The sequence below is a fragment of the Alligator mississippiensis genome, chromosome 14 (assembly GCF_030867095.1).
Source record: "Alligator mississippiensis isolate rAllMis1 chromosome 14, rAllMis1, whole genome shotgun sequence".
In the NCBI taxonomy this organism is placed as follows: domain Eukaryota; kingdom Metazoa; phylum Chordata; order Crocodylia; family Alligatoridae; genus Alligator; species Alligator mississippiensis.
Window position 1 is genome coordinate 33,742,849 of NC_081837.1, and position 15,457 is coordinate 33,758,305.

At 56.2% G+C, this 15,457-nt stretch overlaps 1 protein-coding gene across 2 annotated transcripts in view; it reads left to right on the forward strand.

Annotated features, from left to right (window-relative positions):
• The window catches only part of CELSR2 (cadherin EGF LAG seven-pass G-type receptor 2), a 77,961-nt gene that overhangs the window by 56,513 nt on the left and 5,991 nt on the right, over positions 1–15,457 (forward strand). The window contains exons 17-34 of one of the 2 annotated variants that reach the window (XM_019492472.2): positions 154–248; positions 926–1,135; positions 3,518–3,701; positions 4,790–4,933; positions 5,322–5,529; positions 6,604–6,771; positions 6,938–7,064; positions 7,412–7,612; positions 8,092–8,266; positions 8,978–9,090; positions 10,091–10,170; positions 10,726–10,852; positions 11,261–11,383; positions 11,865–11,995; positions 12,339–12,427; positions 13,319–13,492; positions 13,955–14,170; positions 14,927–15,170. In XM_019492472.2, the coding sequence (XP_019348017.2) occupies positions 154–248; positions 926–1,135; positions 3,518–3,701; positions 4,790–4,933; positions 5,322–5,529; positions 6,604–6,771; positions 6,938–7,064; positions 7,412–7,612; positions 8,092–8,266; positions 8,978–9,090; positions 10,091–10,170; positions 10,726–10,852; positions 11,261–11,383; positions 11,865–11,995; positions 12,339–12,427; positions 13,319–13,492; positions 13,955–14,170; positions 14,927–15,170 (2,809 nt within the window). The remainder of the gene's footprint in view (positions 1–153; positions 249–925; positions 1,136–3,517; positions 3,702–4,789; positions 4,934–5,321; positions 5,530–6,603; positions 6,772–6,937; positions 7,065–7,411; positions 7,613–8,091; positions 8,267–8,977; positions 9,091–10,090; positions 10,171–10,725; positions 10,853–11,260; positions 11,384–11,864; positions 11,996–12,338; positions 12,428–13,318; positions 13,493–13,954; positions 14,171–14,926; positions 15,171–15,457) is intronic. The other variant, XM_059717337.1, reaches the window with a different exon arrangement.

A 15,457-nucleotide genomic window follows, 5' to 3' on the forward strand; every position in this document is an offset into this window, starting at 1 on the left:
GTGCTGGCTTGGTTTACTGCCTCTGTGCCATGCTAATGCTGCTGTATGCTCGGAGAGGCAGTAGCCTGGCAGCATGTGAGCCTGGCAACATCTGGCAGGGCTGTTGTGAGGGCATGGCATTCTCCACGGTGACCTCTCTCTCCTCCCTTCCAGGGACAGCTGTGCGGCACTGTGATGAGCACAAAGGCTGGCTGGCTCCCAACCTCTTCAACTGCACCTCGCTGACCTTTGCCGAGCTCAAGAGCTTTGTAAGTGGTGTCTTCCCTGTTGGAGACAGATCTGAGCTCCAGATTTAGAGACCCCAAAACCCAGCCTAGACAGGAACTGCGCTATCAGGTTATACCTGTGCTTCTCATTCATATAGAGGTGGGGACTATGGAGACTTACAACCACCAGCATTCAGTGCTGTGACTGGATAAGAGAGGCCCAGCTATGGCATTCAGAATTGGATAGAGCGGTGCCTACTGGGAACTCTGGCCTCAACCAGTTGCACCTTGGTTCAGAGACAGAAAGATCAGTGCATGCTCCATGGGCTGCACATCACATCAGTGGGGAAGGGATTTGGTGGTCCCCCTTGGTAACCCATGTCATGGCACAGCCTGGTAGAAGAGCCAGGCTGTGCAGTGCTGCCGTCATCAGGGTGCTCTGGGGCACTGGGGTGATGGGGCTGTTATTCAGTAGCTCCCTGAAAGGGTGTAAGGGCACAAGAAGGAAGAAGATGTGGTCCCTGAGGCTGTATCTGAGAGCAATGCACATGAGAGATGCCACTCAGTGGTACTTCCAAATGAAGGCAGCCCCAGCCCTAACCCCAATGGGCCCCCAGCCTCTCTGCCAAGCTCCCTCTCCCCCTCCCCCCACAGGCTGTCAAGGGACTGAGGCACGGTGCTCAGCCTTGGCACTGAGCTGTGTGCTGCTTGGCCCACAGGCAGAGCGGCTGCTGAGGAATGAGTCATTCCTGGACACGGGGCAGTCTCAGCAGGTGGCCTTGCAGCTGCGCAATGCCACCCAGCACACAGACGGCTACTTTGGCAGTGACATCAAGGTGGCCTACCAGCTCTCCGCTCGGCTCCTAGAGCACGAAAGTACTCAGCAGGGCTTTGGCCTGGCTGCCACACAGGATGTCCACTTCACGGAGGTAACAACAGGGCAGGGCAGCCAAGAGACTGTGTGTTTAGGGACCTCAGAGGACTCGAATGGAGGCAGAACCCATTGGCATGGGGAAGCAGTGCCAGAGCTTGGAGGGGAGCAGGTGGCACCTCTCCAGTCAGAGCATCCCTGGTGCCATCCACTTGTGGGCAAAAGGCTGTGAATCAAGGACACTCCTAGTGGTTGGAGCAGACATGCGGCATATGGGGGAGGCCGCAGCAGGGCACTGTTTCATACAACCTTTCCCCAAAGCAAGGGGATATGAGGAGGGAGCTGGGTATTCCTTTTTGGCCCACATCATGGCATAGCCATATGGGAAGGTCAGGCTGCAAAGTGCTGCCTTCAGGGTGCTCTGAGGCACCAGGTTCAGACTGGGCATTACTCCCAGCTGGGTGTCTTCGTGAGAGGGCTCAAGAAACAAAACATCCAGGAGAAGCAAGAGGCGGGTGAAGCTGCAGAGGGCTCAGAGGAGACAGTTCAGCAGAGCGGAAAGTATAAACTTTGGGGCATAGTATCCACACCTGAGGACAGGCTAGTGATCCAGGCTGACTTGGATAAGCTTAGTAAATGGGTGGATGCAAACCTGATGATGTTCAATACTGATAAATGCAATGTACTCCACCTCGGGGGCGGGGGGGGGACCCGTAGCATGCTTATAGGCTCGGCAGTGCTACACTTGCTAGCACCACAGCTGAAAGAGACTTGGGGGTCATGATTGACCACAAAATGACCATGAGCCACCAGCGCGATGTTGCAGCTGTTAAAGCAAACAAAACCCTGGCTCGCATCCATAGATACTTCTCAAGTAAATCTCAGGATGTCATCCTCCCACTGTACTCGGCCTTGGTGAGGCCGCAGCTGGAGTATTGCGTCCAGTTCTGGACTCCGCAGTCAAGAAGGATGTGGAGAAGCTTGAGAGAGTCCAGAGGAGAGCCATGTGCATGATCAGAGGGCAGGAAAACAGGCCTTATGAAGACAGGCTGAGAGCCATGGGACACTTCAGTCTGGAAAAGTGCAGGCTCGGGCGATCTGGTGGCTGCTTATAAGTACACAAGGGATGTCATCAGTATCTGGGAGAATGTCTATTCACCAGAGCGCCCCAAGGAAAAGCAAAGACCAACAGTCATAAACTCCTACAAGACCATTTTAGGCTGGACATAAGAAGACATTTCTTTACTGTCCAAGCCCCCGGGACCTGGAATAGACTCCCTCCAGAAGTGGTGCAGGCACCTACTCTGGACTCATTCAAGAAACGCTTGGAGGCTTACCTTGCTGGGGTCCTTTGACCCCAGCTGACTTCCTGCCCCTGGGGCAGGGAGCTGGACTTGATCTTCGGGGTCCCTTCCAGCCCCAATGTCAAGGAAATCTATGAGGTCCTGGGATCATCTGGGCTCAGGCTGCCACTGGATGTTGTGGACATCCTAGCCTGGGGCAGGCTGGGAGTGCTGGAGGCTTACCCCATTTCAGTTTGTGGGCTCCCCATGCTTCCATGTGAAGAAGCTAGCTAGGGAGTTAGGGCTGTGTACCGCAGCTCCACTTAGATTAGGGGAGGGGTGGTTCCCTGGAGAGAGCAGCATGTTACCTGTGAAGCATCCTGCATTTCAGGCCATTGCAACCAGGTACCAGGGTGATAGGCATGCTATAAATACAAGGTTCCCCCATTCCTGTGTGGGTGGATGGATCCCCACATGAAGTGCTCTGAGGATGTGGTGATGGCTGGAAGCCCCGCATGTAGCTGATGAGACATGAGCCCCTGCCTGGGGGTCTGTTTAAACCAGGACTAACTAGATTGTTCCAGCCAGGGCTTTGTCAAGCCAGGCTTTAAAATCTTCCAAGAATGAAGTTTCCACCACCTCTGTATGTAACCTGTTCCAGTGCCTCACCACCCTCCTAGGAAGAAAATTTTTCCTAATATCCAATCTAAACCTCCCTTGCTGCACCTTGAGACCATTGCGTCTTAATCTGCCACCACTGAGAACAGTCCAGCTCCATCCTCTTTGGAACCCCCCTGCAGGGAGTGAAAGGCTGCCATTAAATCCCCCCTCAGTCTTCTCATCTGCAGACTAAATAAGCCCAGTTCCCTCAGTCTCTCCTCATAAGTCACGTGCCCCAGCCCCCAAACAATTTTTGTTGCCCTCTTCTGGACTCTCTCCAACTTGTTCACATCCTTCCTGTGTAGAGGGGTTGTCCCTGGGTGTACTCACTCTTGCCTATGTTGGTTGGAGTGGGGCCATGACACTTGGTGGCTGTAGCAGCAAGATGCTTGGAGAGCCGTGCTCTGGGTCCCCCACCTGTCAGCTTTGCTTGTCACCCCCTGGGAGAGGGGGCACTCTACCTGCCTCTGACTGCGCTGCTACCTATGCCTGTGCAGAACCTGCTGCAGGTGGGCAGTGCCCTGCTGGACATCAGCAACAAGCGGCACTGGGACCTAATCCAGCAGACAGAGGGTGGCACTGCTTGGCTGCTGAAGCACTACGAAGACTACGCCAGCGCCCTGGCACAGAACATGCGCAAGACATACCTGAGTCCCTTCACCATTATCACACCTAACATCGGTGAGCACCGGAGGCTGTGCCGTGGTGACGTGTGTATGGGTGTAGGCAGAGGGGTGGTGCCTTGGCAGTACATGTGTGGGCAGGGGGAATGGTGCCTTTGTGATCCATGTGTATGTATGGGGGGGTGCATCTCTCTCTGTTGTGTGTAGGGGGGGATGTGGGGATGCCTTGATGCCGTGTGCAGCATCTCAATGAGCTGTGTGCAGTAGGGCCTGTGTGGCCCCTTCCTTTGTGGCAGTGATGGTGGCCCTCTGAAGAGAACCAGAAAACTGATGTGGCCATTGAGGACAGGAGCTGATCCTCTTCCAATATATTACACTGAATGAAGTAGCTGGTGGGTGAGGTGATGATAGCTGGAAAACATGCAGGCAGCTGCTGTCCATGGAGCTGACTGCCCTCCAGATACGCCCCCTGCTCCCTCAGCCCCCTTCTCTGGGCATCGCTTCCCAGGTCTGAGGAGGAGGGCAGGTTGTAGATCAAACCAAGCCCCCAGCAAGCTGAAGCTGGGCAGGCACAACATCACCCCCACAATCTTGGTCTCTGAAATAGGTGGGTGAGGTTACTCTGATGCTCCTTGCTGCTGCTGGCTCATGTTTCCTTGCTCCTAAGGAGATAGACCCAGCTGGGTGTAGGGGTTACCTGGACCCCATTGGTGTCCGTTGTCTTGTTTAACACGAGGAAGGCTAAATTGTCTGAGTAGAGGCTTCAGGGCCAGGACATGGTACCATGCAGCAGTAGCTCCCTTTGCCCAGCCCAGTACACAGGCCTCTCACACTGTGTGCTCAAACTGCTCTATTTTGGGAGGAGGTGGATGTAGCCTCCATAGTTCATCTGGCTTTTGCTGCCTTGCACCAGTGGGGGGAGTTCTTATCCTTATGCCAAAAATGAGCCTCAGCCACTAGAAGCTGCAGAAGCATGAGGATCTTTGCTGTTCACAACAGAGAAACGCTGTTTGGGTGCTTTCCTGGGCATTGTGCATCTCTCTTGTCTAAGCAAGGCAGGGGCCAGGCTCACAACGCCACTGGTGCCAGGTTCCCTAGGCCTGGTTCATGTGCCCATTACCTAACAAGAGCGTGTTTCCCCACCAGTCATCTCTGTGGTGCGGCTGGACAAGATGAACTTTGCTGGTGCCAAGCTCCCTCACTACGAGGCACTCCGGGGTGAGAAACCTGCAGACTTGGAGACCACTGTCATCCTACCTGAAACTGTCTTCAGGGCCCCCGAAGGCAAATGTGAGTCAGTGGTGTCATCTGCAGGGGAGCTCTAATAGGAATGGCAGCCAAGGGCCCCTGCACCAGCGATAGGGAGCTGGGTGGGGAGTCCAGGGCTGGCACTGCAAGGCTGCAAGGGACATCAGCACTGCTGGGGTAGGCAGAAGGGCTGTGGGCTGGAAGGGAGCCACCACACAAGCTGCGGTTTTGCTCTCAGTGTGCTGGTCCTCAGAGTCACTCTGGATTTGCCCTGGCATGCCCATGGCATAGCTTGGCGTGCTTTGCTCGCACCAGCCTGCCTTGCAAGAAGAGCCACACGACCTCTCCTGGGGCTCCCTTTGATTGTGACTGTGTCCATATTTGTCTCACCACATCCCGGTTCTCAGGGGGCTCTTGGTTCTTCCTGCAGACACCCCGACAGCCAATGTCAAGCATTTCTCTAACTCTGAGGAGGAGCAGGACAGGGAGGAACGTAAAGAGGAGGAGCTGGGCCTGTTTACCCGGCACAAGAGACATCCAGACCTGGGCGAAGGCCAGGCCGTGGCCAGCGTCATCATCTACCGCACCCTGGCAGGGCTCCTGCCAGAGCAGTATGACACGGACAAGCGGAGCCTGAGGTACATGCAGCAGTGGGGGACACATGGACAACAGGGTGGGAAGAGAGGAGGCAGCGAGAAGGGAATGGGATGCTGGGGGCTCGGGGAAGGCACGGAGGTCAAGTCTACTCCAGGTCAGGAGCGGCATGGCCAGCAGCCAGGCATACTGCTGTAGCCCCACCAGGCAGTGTATCACAGCTTGGCCTGACAGGTGTCTCCCCTGGGGAGGCTGGTTGGTCCTTGGCCTCTGCCAGTATCCAACCTGGACACCAGCCCTCTGAGGACCTGGCTGGAGACCTGCAACAGTTGTTTACAGGGCTGAATATCAGCCTCTTAGCATTGGCTTTCATTCCCTGCTGGCCTGGCCAAGACCCAAACCCATCTGCCTGTTTTCCTGTTGCACTCAGCCCCGTGCTGCCTGGCTCTGCAAATGCACCTCTCCCCTTCCTTCCCCATACGCACCACAATTTCAGTTGCCCCATCCAAGAGACCTGGCTGCTACTGGGCCTCACCCCATCTGGCAGGGGGGAAATTACTGTGGTGGGGGCAGGCTGTGTTTCCTGTCCTGTCTGCTCTCACCCATGTTAACCCCACCCTTGCTGTTATAGGAAGGACTGCACCCTAGTACCACAGGCACATTGGCCTTCCCACAGTTCAAAACACCCAGAACTCAAGAGGGACACTAGGGCTTGTGCTCTCCGAGTGCCTCTCCACCCACTGTTTCCTATGCTCCTTACGCAGGGGTATTGTGCTCTTCCCAGCTCTTGTGGATGTGTCACCACTTCCCCTTGCTGGAGGGAATTAGATCTGTGCACATGTGTGTGGGGAGGGGGTGATGTCTCCTGGGGACTGGATCCCTAAGGGTGATAAGTCCAGCCACTCCACTAGCTGGTAGGGATTTCTATTTTGCTCAAGTGGGGTGGTTTTACTTCTGCTGTGCTTTTATAGGCAGTAAACCCTGCGGAGGTGCAGGATGAGCACAGGCATCGGTAGCCGTGAGACAGAGATGGGGGTGGTTGCAGCAGTGCAGGGTGGCATGTGGGCACAAGCAGCAGCAAGAGCTGTGGGGTCCCAAGGATCGGGTTGTTCCTGCAGGGTCCCCAAGCGGCCAATCATCAACACCCCTGTGGTGAGTATCAGTGTCCATGACAATGACGAGCCAGTGCAGCGGGCACTGGAGAAACCCATCACAGTGCAGTTCCGGCTGCTAGAGACAGAGGAGCGCACCAAGCCCATATGTGTCTTCTGGAATCACTCCATCCTGTGAGTACCTAGGGTGAGGCACAGGCACCAGCCACAACTCTCACTCCACCCACCCACCCCAGGCACAGCCCAGCAGCTAGTGGCCAGCAGGGTTTGGGGAGGGATCCCCTGCTGACACAGGGATACAGGGCATGTGATCATGACTGCACTCTCTGGCTGTCCCCAGAGTGAGCGGGACAGGCGGCTGGTCAGCCAAGGGCTGTGAGGTGGTCTTCAGGAACGAGACCCATGTCAGCTGCCAGTGCAACCACATGACCAGTTTTGCTGTGCTGATGGACATCTCCAGGAGAGAGGTGACAAGGGGAGGGGAACCTGACCCTGGGGAAAAGGGGCCCTTGGGTGGAGCAAAATGAATGAGATGAGGGGGGTCCCCCTCCCTAGGGGTGCAGTGGTGGGGGGCTTCAGCATAGAAGGGAAGGGCATTGGGGTGGTGTGTGAGGCTAGAGTGGAAGAAAAGTGAGAGGGGTCCTATCCGCAGGGGATAGGGTGGTGGGTGATGCCTCGGGGATTGCTTGAGGCCTTTGGTGTGAAGCCCACGGGTGGTATTTGGGGCTTGGGTCTATGGTGGTTGGCAGAGCCCATCTTGGCTTCTTAAGCAGCAGTATTGCTCTGCACTACTGAGCTGTATTTTCCCCCCGAGAATGGGGAGATCCTGCCGCTGAAGACCATCACCTATGCCTCCATCGCTGTCACCCTGGGAGGCCTCTTCCTCACCTTCGTGGTTTTGGCCAGCCTGAGAGCTCTGCGCTCCAACCAGCACAGCATCCGCAAGAACATGATGGTGGCCCTCTTCCTTTCCGAGCTCCTCTTTCTGCTGGGCATCAACCAGGCTGACATCCCTGTAAGCTTCTAGGAACAGCCCTGGGACCTGGGCTGGCATGTCTGGGTGGGCAGAAATGACCAAGGAACCAGGGCTGGTCAAAGGCTTCCTCCTGTGGAGGGGCAGGGGCACCTCTGGGTGGCAGGAGTCCCAGTCAGTTGCTGTGAGCTGTGTCCTGATGGCTGTTACAGTCAGGATAGAGGGGTGCTGGTGCAAATACACTATGCCTGCCCCACTGCATACATGGCTAATGCTGCAAAGGAGGGCTGAGCTGCCCAAGGCTTAGGCCTGAAAAATAAACCCCACAGCTGCTGCAGCAGGTGGCCACAATTCAGGTTGGGCAGCTTCAGGATACTCACAGACCCCAGTGCATGTGAAATCATTTGAGCTCCTGCATTTGCCTGTGGCAAGACCTCCCTGCAGGACCCCAGTCTCCAGCATAGGTGTGAACTCCTCCCCTACTTCTGCCTCCTGATGCCTCTGGTCTGGCCTCCCCCCAGTTTGCCTGTACAGTCATCGCCATCCTGCTGCACTTCTTCTACATGTGTGCCTTTGCCTGGGTGCTGCTGGAGGCCCTGCACATCTATCGCATGCTGACTGAGGTGCGCGACATCAACTATGGCCCCATGCGCTTCTACTACATGATTGGCTGGGGTGTGCCGGCCTTCATCACGGGTGAGCCCTGCCCCTGCCCCCAGGCAGGATAGGAGAGAGCTGGCTGGGGAGGGTAACGCTGCAGGGAAGGGTCTGGGGGATTGCACCTGAATCTGCAGTGGAGCTCAGCTGCAGTAAGAGCAAATGTGGTGTTGATGGGAGTGTTTGGTGTAAGACACAGGAGGTGATTGTACTGCTCTAGTCGGCACTGGTTAGGCCTCAGCTAGGGCACTGTGCACAGTTGTGGGCTCCCTATTTTAATTCCTGTTCCCGACTCCATTCCTGGATGGGATGGGATGAGCTCAGCTCCAGGCGACAGATGCTGGGAGCAGAGAGGCAGCCTGGGGAAGAATAACCAGGAACTCAGACAGATGCTGATTCCTTGCAGTGCCTTGTATTGACATCCTGCCTCCTCCACCCAGTTCTGCCAGTGACACTCAGTTTTGACAAACAGCCCTCCTGTTATTCAAGGCATCCTCCACAGCTGCTGGCACGGCCTGCAGCTCCCAGACCTGCCCCCCACTTCCCACCTGCCAGCTCTGCTGGTGCCTCTCAATCTTGCCTCCCAAATCCCTGCCATTCCAGCCCAGGGGCGCCGGTCAAACCCAACGGTGTCCAGCTGTCAGGCTCCAGCTAGGAACCCACTGTTTTGTTCCCTATAATGGAGCAGGATGATGGTGCTTGGATTGCTTCTCCTTTGCTGACAGTGATGTATGGTGCTTCTCTCCTCAGGGCTGGCAGTGGGACTGGATCCTGAGGGTTATGGGAACCCTGACTTCTGCTGGCTGTCCATCTATGACACGCTGATTTGGAGCTTTGCAGGGCCCATTGCCTTTGCTGTCTCGGTATGTATGAGCGTCTATACACATGTAGCAAGGCTGCTTCAACACACTGTAATTACAGTGTGTTGGAGCAGACTTGATTAATTACCACACTCCAGTAGACTTCAGTGTCACATGTGTCAGCGTCCCCATACTGAAAAATGGCAGCGGGGATGCTTTAACTAAAGCTGGTTCAGTGACCTTTAGTTAAAGTGTCCCCGCCACCATTTTTCAGCATAGGGATGCTGACACACATGAGGCTCCAGGCACTTTACTTAGAGCAGCTTTTGGAGCCACTCTAATTAAAGCACCCACCCACACACACACACACACACACACACTCCTGGAGCACATGTATAAATGCCCTATGAAGTCATCTGGGGTCTTGGAGGCTTCCTGCGCATCTAGGGGGTCCTGGAGAAGAGCCCCAAAGGGCAGCAGGAAGTGGGGAGATAAGGGAGTTGGCCTCTGCTCCCAGCTCGGGGCAGGAAGTAGGAGCAGCACACAGGCAGTTAGGACTCCTGGGTTCCCCTTTCAGCCCTGCTACTGATCTGCTGTGCACTTTGGGGCAGGTCACATTGCCTCCGTGAGTTTCCTCCCTGAGAGCTGCTGCTTGCAGCAAACTGATTGAAGGGCAGAAGACACTGGCCATGCAGACCTGCTGCCTTCTCTCCCACTGCAGCCCCAGATGCTCCCTGTCACGTCAGGGGGTGAACTGACCTCTGCAATGCCCAGAAAGGAACCCCTTGATGCATCATGGAGCAGCCCAGCTGGTCCAGTGTCAGACCTGGTGTGGCTGATGCACTTGGCCCATGACACTACAACTCCTCCACCCTCATGAGGCAAGGGCAGTTGCCCACAGCCAGTAATGGATGCCCAAGGCTGGAGCTCTTCTAGGGCATGGTGTACACAAAGGGAACAGATTTCTAAAGCTGAAGGCGAGGAGTCTCATGGGGCAGGGAACCATGGGTACTTCCTGACCCCACTGTCCTATGCTGACCCACCTCTCTTCCCCTCCCTACAGATGAGCATCTTTCTCCTTATCCTGGCAACTAAGGCCACCTGTGCAGCACAGCAACAGGGATTTGAGAAGAAGGGCACAGTGTGAGTCTGTCCCTTCCATCCCAGTTAACCTCCTGCTAACACCCCTGATTTGCACACTGCTGCCTACAGCCTGCCGGCCACAGCAGGAGCACACCCCAGTTAAGGCCTGGTCTGGTGTGGGCAGGGTCTGGAGCACTGTTTTCTTGAGGGGGGTGTCTCAGAGAGATGCAGTTCTGTATCATTTTGGGGGAGGCTCCAGGCATGATGAGCCAACACAGCTCTGTTCAGGGAGCTGGAGGGGTAGAGATGTGGTGGCAGGAGCAAGTCGGGGGGGGTCTGCCCGGGAGGAAAGTATGGTGGTTGGCCAGGTGTGTCCAAGGACTCTCTGTCTGAGGGAGGGGACGCTGTGTGTTCTGGGGGAATACAGGGAGGTTGGAGTTTCACTGGGGAAGGGTTGAGGGGGTGTGTGGGGCATGAAAGCTATGGATGTATCTGGGGGCTGGGGAGTCTGCTTATGGGGAAGTGTGTCTGTCGAGGTGTGGTTGGAGTAGAGGGTCACCCTGCTTGTTATGTGTCTGATTTTGGGTCTGACCCCTACCCTCTCCCCACATACAGCTCAGGCCTGCAAACGGCCTTTATGATGCTGCTACTGATCAGCTCCACCTGGCTGCTGGCCCTGCTCTCCGTGAACAGTGACTCCATCCTCTTCCACTACCTTTTTGCTGGTTTCAACTGCCTCCAGGTACAGCAGATTGGGGCAAAGGAGTGTGGACTGGGAGGGTTTCCTCCTGTGGAGGGTGGGTGAAGAAAACTTTTACCCGCAGATGTAGAACCCTGCGAGTCTCCTTCAGATTTGAGATTTCCTGGGGCTGGATTACCAAAGCCAGCAATAGGAGAGAGTCCCATTCTGGGGATGGTCTGAGAGATGGAGGAACTTGTGATACTTGAAGGGGGCTGGGGGAATATGGGATGGATGAGAGAGAGCCTCATGTGCACACCCACTTGCCTTATTGGAGGCCACCCCATTACTTCTGCAGCCTGTTGGTCCATCTAGTGCAGGGTGCTGGGGTGGGACTTATACATGACTGTCCTGCCCCAGGCTCCATCAGGTCCTTCTCACATCTAACCTCCCTCTTGCTGCCTTCCCCAGGGGCCCTTAATCTTCCTCTTCTGCATCGTCTTCAGCAAAGAGGTGAGGAAGGCTCTGAAGTTCAGTTGCAGCAGGAAGCACAGCACGGACCCCATGCTCACCACCAAATCCACCTTAACAGCAGTGAGTGCCTGGGGGCTCCCCGTCTCCCTCTTCCTTCTACAGCAGGAACCGTAGAGGCAGGATAGCCATCAGTTTGGCCCCTAGAATGGCCTGCTGCCCCAGGCTGGGGTCATCTCAGACAGCACTGGACTAGCAGCTGGCTTGTGAGTCAGTACTGAGGGGCCTTTGTAGAACTGTGTGTGTTGGGAAGGCATTCTAGAGCTGGGGTAGCAGGGGGCTGCACCTTGGGGTGGAAGGGTAGAGCTGGGGGTGCCTGGGACTGAGAGAGCAGGGAAGCTGCAGCTCGGGATTGAGAGTGGCAAACTGGAGGTGGACTTGATCCAAATGAGGGGCAGATGTAGGCCAAGAGTGAGGAGCATTGGCAGAGCTGTGAGGGGGTCGCAGAGGTCAAGAGCTGTGTCAAGAGTGAGATTCAGCAGTGGAACCAGTGACTCGCCATCAGCCACCCCTCTTGCCCTGGGTTCTCCTTCTTCCCTGCCAGGCCTACAACTGCAACAACACGTATGTGGACGGCCGGCTGTACCACCCACCCTTTGGAGACTCCACGGGCTCTCTGCACAGCACTGTCCGCTCGGGCAAGAGCCAGCACAGCTACATCCCCTTTGTGCTCAGGTATGGCTCATCACTCTGGATCTGTGGGTGATGGGGAGTGGGGTATTTATATCCATCTTTATGCAGTATCCCCAGCTGGTTAGTAGTGCTCTGCCTCAGCCAATCGCACTGTGGTTTGCAATCCAGAGAGCAGGCTTCCCTCTTTTAGAACAACCTCCATTCCACACCCCAGTGGGCTCCAAAGTGTCCCAAGATGCTTTGCACCACCTGAGATGGAGCTCTCGAAGACATGTCATGTGCCCTGGCTGAGCTGCTGGGGGAGCAGGTGGCCCAAGCAGGGCTTGGGACAGGAGCTGGCCAGGGTGCTGCTGCGGTTAGGAAGTGCCCGGTCTGTGTTTTGCAGAGAGGAGTCTGGTTTGAACAACAGCCAGGTGCACACAGGGCTGACGGACCCCAGTGCCCTCTTCCTGGAAGCCAAGGATCAGCCCAATGGTAAGGAGCAGCGTTGCTGCTGGGGGCTTTGGAACAGCTCCTGTGTTTGGGCAAATGGGACCCTTGTACAGTGGGAGTCCTGACACCGCCAGTGGTCTCCCTCTCAGGTCCTGAGGCAGCAGCCTGAGTCTCTGCTGTGCAGTGTCTTAGTGATTCTGCTACCTGTTGGTCCTTGGCTCTCTGTCTCAGGGCTTTCCCATTGCCTGGGCCATGCATATTGACCTACCAGCTCCACTTAGCAGCTTCTGCTGTCTCAGAGGCAACTTAGTTAAGAACTAGTCCCATTCCCTCCCCCCCTCCCCCCCCCCCACCAAATAAAGGGACCAGCCCACTCTCTTGGAGCCCCTCAGCAGTACTTCTCCTTCAGAGTCATTGGTATTACAAAAACAGTATTATCAAGGTCCCCTTATCCTGGATACTGCACATGCACATACCGAGAGACAGTCCCTGTCCCATCAAGGTCATCATTTCTGGAGCTGGGAGGGGAAATAGGCATGGAAAAGGGTTGATCCTTATGTGCTCATGACCAAGATCAGGCAGTCGGTCTGTGGAAGAGCAGTGTTAGAATCCAGGTCTCCAGTCCGTTGTCTCTCTCACCTTTTAGCTAGAAGTCACTGGGCTCCAGCAGGTGCTTTTTGCCGTTGAATCCTAGTGGCTGGGCTGTGGCTGTGTTTGGAGTGAGTTTGGAGTGGGGCATACATCTGTATCACCCTTCCTAGTGTCCCCATGGTTGGGTCAGATGGGCTAGGAACAGCTCATACAGGACTGGGGCCAGATATAGGGGAAACTGGTCCCTCTGTGTATGTGAATCCTGGTAGGTCAGTCTGGCTGGCATTGGGGTTTAGGGTCTTGGTGTGATGCCAGATTCTGTGTGTGCATTCCCAATCTCAGAGCATGACACGGATTCAGACAGTGACCTGTCCCTGGAAGATGACCAGAGTGGCTCCTATGCCTCCACCCATTCCTCAGACAGCGAAGAGGATGAGGAATTCACTGGGGAACCCTGCTGGGAAAACCTGCTCTGCCCCAACAATGAGAAGCAGCCAGCACACAGCACCCCCAAAGGTAGCGCTGGCACTGGGGGGCTGGGTGGGGAGGGCAGAGTCCAGCTGAGGGGGAGGGCAGCCTTGGGGCAGTGTCAATGCATGGGCAGCCTGTTGCCTTCCTGCCACTTCCCCCTAGTCGATAGGAACATATTTCTTTTCTTTGCTAGCTCCTCTCTGCCCCCTCCCTAAATGCAGGTGCCCCTGGCCGTCCTGAAACACCAGATGTTGCTCACGGAGACTGACTGAGACCATGCAAGAGAAGAGTTAGGCCGTGAAAGGCCATTGTTTTGCATTGGGCCTGGTCTCCCTGTTGCTCAGCCTGGTATAACTGGGAGTCACTGTACCAGGCCAGGCGCCCCTAGCTCAGCCTGGCATAAACCAGGAGCAACCCGTTGAATTCAGTGGGTGAGCTGTATGTTGGGGCTGATGGCTGCTGTAGGGGCTGTTTCCCTCCTTCTGCTGATTGTGCTCCTTTCTCCAGCAGATGTGTTGGCTCATAGCAAGCCCTACTGGCCAGGGGAGTTTCTGACGACAGCCAGCGAGAGTGATGGGCATGGGGGTTTGGAGAAGCTGCGAGTGGAGACGGCCGAGGTGTCACTGGGGCACCTGGATGACCTCCCCAGGGTGAACGGGGAGGCATTGTACAAGGAGAATGTGTTGATGTCACTGCCCAACCCTGCTGCCCAGCCCCAGAAAGGTAAATGGGGGGCCTGGCTGATCCAGAGGTTGTGGCTGGGAGTCCTAGTGCCTCACTGCTGGTGCTTCTCTGTACTGCCAGGGGATTCCCTTATAAATACTGCTGGGTGAGGGAGGCACACTTGGGCACGTTCCTCTGTGTGCTGCAAGGCAGAGGGGGTGCTCTTGGGGCAGGGGCCCCCAGGGGTTTCTCGGGCAGTTATTGCAGCTTGAGATTCCTCAGAGGAATTAATCCCTCAGACCAGGGCTGTCCAGCTCCGAAGCAGCTGGGGGTCGAACACCCAGCATGCCACATCGGGGTGAGCCACAGGCCCCCCGGGCTACATGCTGTTGGACAGTTCTGCCTCAAACCATCCCAGGCACAGCCAGTGCAGCATGGCAGTGACAGCCAGTGGTAGAGGGCGCCTTCCACTTCCCAGGTTGATGGATGGGCTGGGCTGGGATGAGGAGGGTGGAACTAAACCTGGCAAAGGCTGCAGAGAGTTGCCTTCACCCTGCCCTGCTGGGGTTGGCAGAAGGTTGTGCTGGGCAAGGGAAGGCAAGGCAGCACAAGCTTTCACCTCCCCATGCCCAAGTACTTGGCCTTCAGCTGTTTCTGCAGATGGGAAGCTGAGCTAAATTAACCCATGCTTGGACCCAGTGGGTTGGCTCTTAGGGGGAGGCTGCCCAGGACTGGGGACTTGTCTGGGAGAGGGACTGAGGTGTTCCCTCCCATCTTCTGCCTGCCCCGGCCCCCTCATCTCTCACAACCCTCCAGGCATCCTGAAGAAGAAGTGCCTGCCAACCATCAATGAGAAGAACAGCATCCACCGCATCCACAACGAGCTCTCAGCCCACAAGTCGGGGACCATGTTGTCCCACGGCTCCTCAGGCAGCGATGGGAGCCGGGCGGGGGGGTGTCCTCGGCCCCGCCAGACCCTGCAGGACCAGCTCAACGGGGTGACACCCATTGCCATGAGCATCAAGGCCGGCACCGTGGACGAGGACTCCTCAGGCTCTGAGTGAGTACAGCACTGTGGTGGGTGTAGCCACAAACCTGCCCCCCACTAAGCCCTTCTAGAAGCCAACTTGGCGCTTAGGGCATTGCACTGCAGGGAGCCCTTGTGGCTTTATAGCGAGGGTAGTTCAGGACCAGGCCCTTGATCCCAGCCCCTATGGCAGCTTGCAACTGAGGTTGCAGCTCCTTTCCTGCACCTATCCCAACAGGGACTTGCCCTTGGGTAATCTGCCACCAACCGCCCAGGGGGCATCTAGTGCCTGTGATGCAGCTGTGGGGACAGAGAGAGTA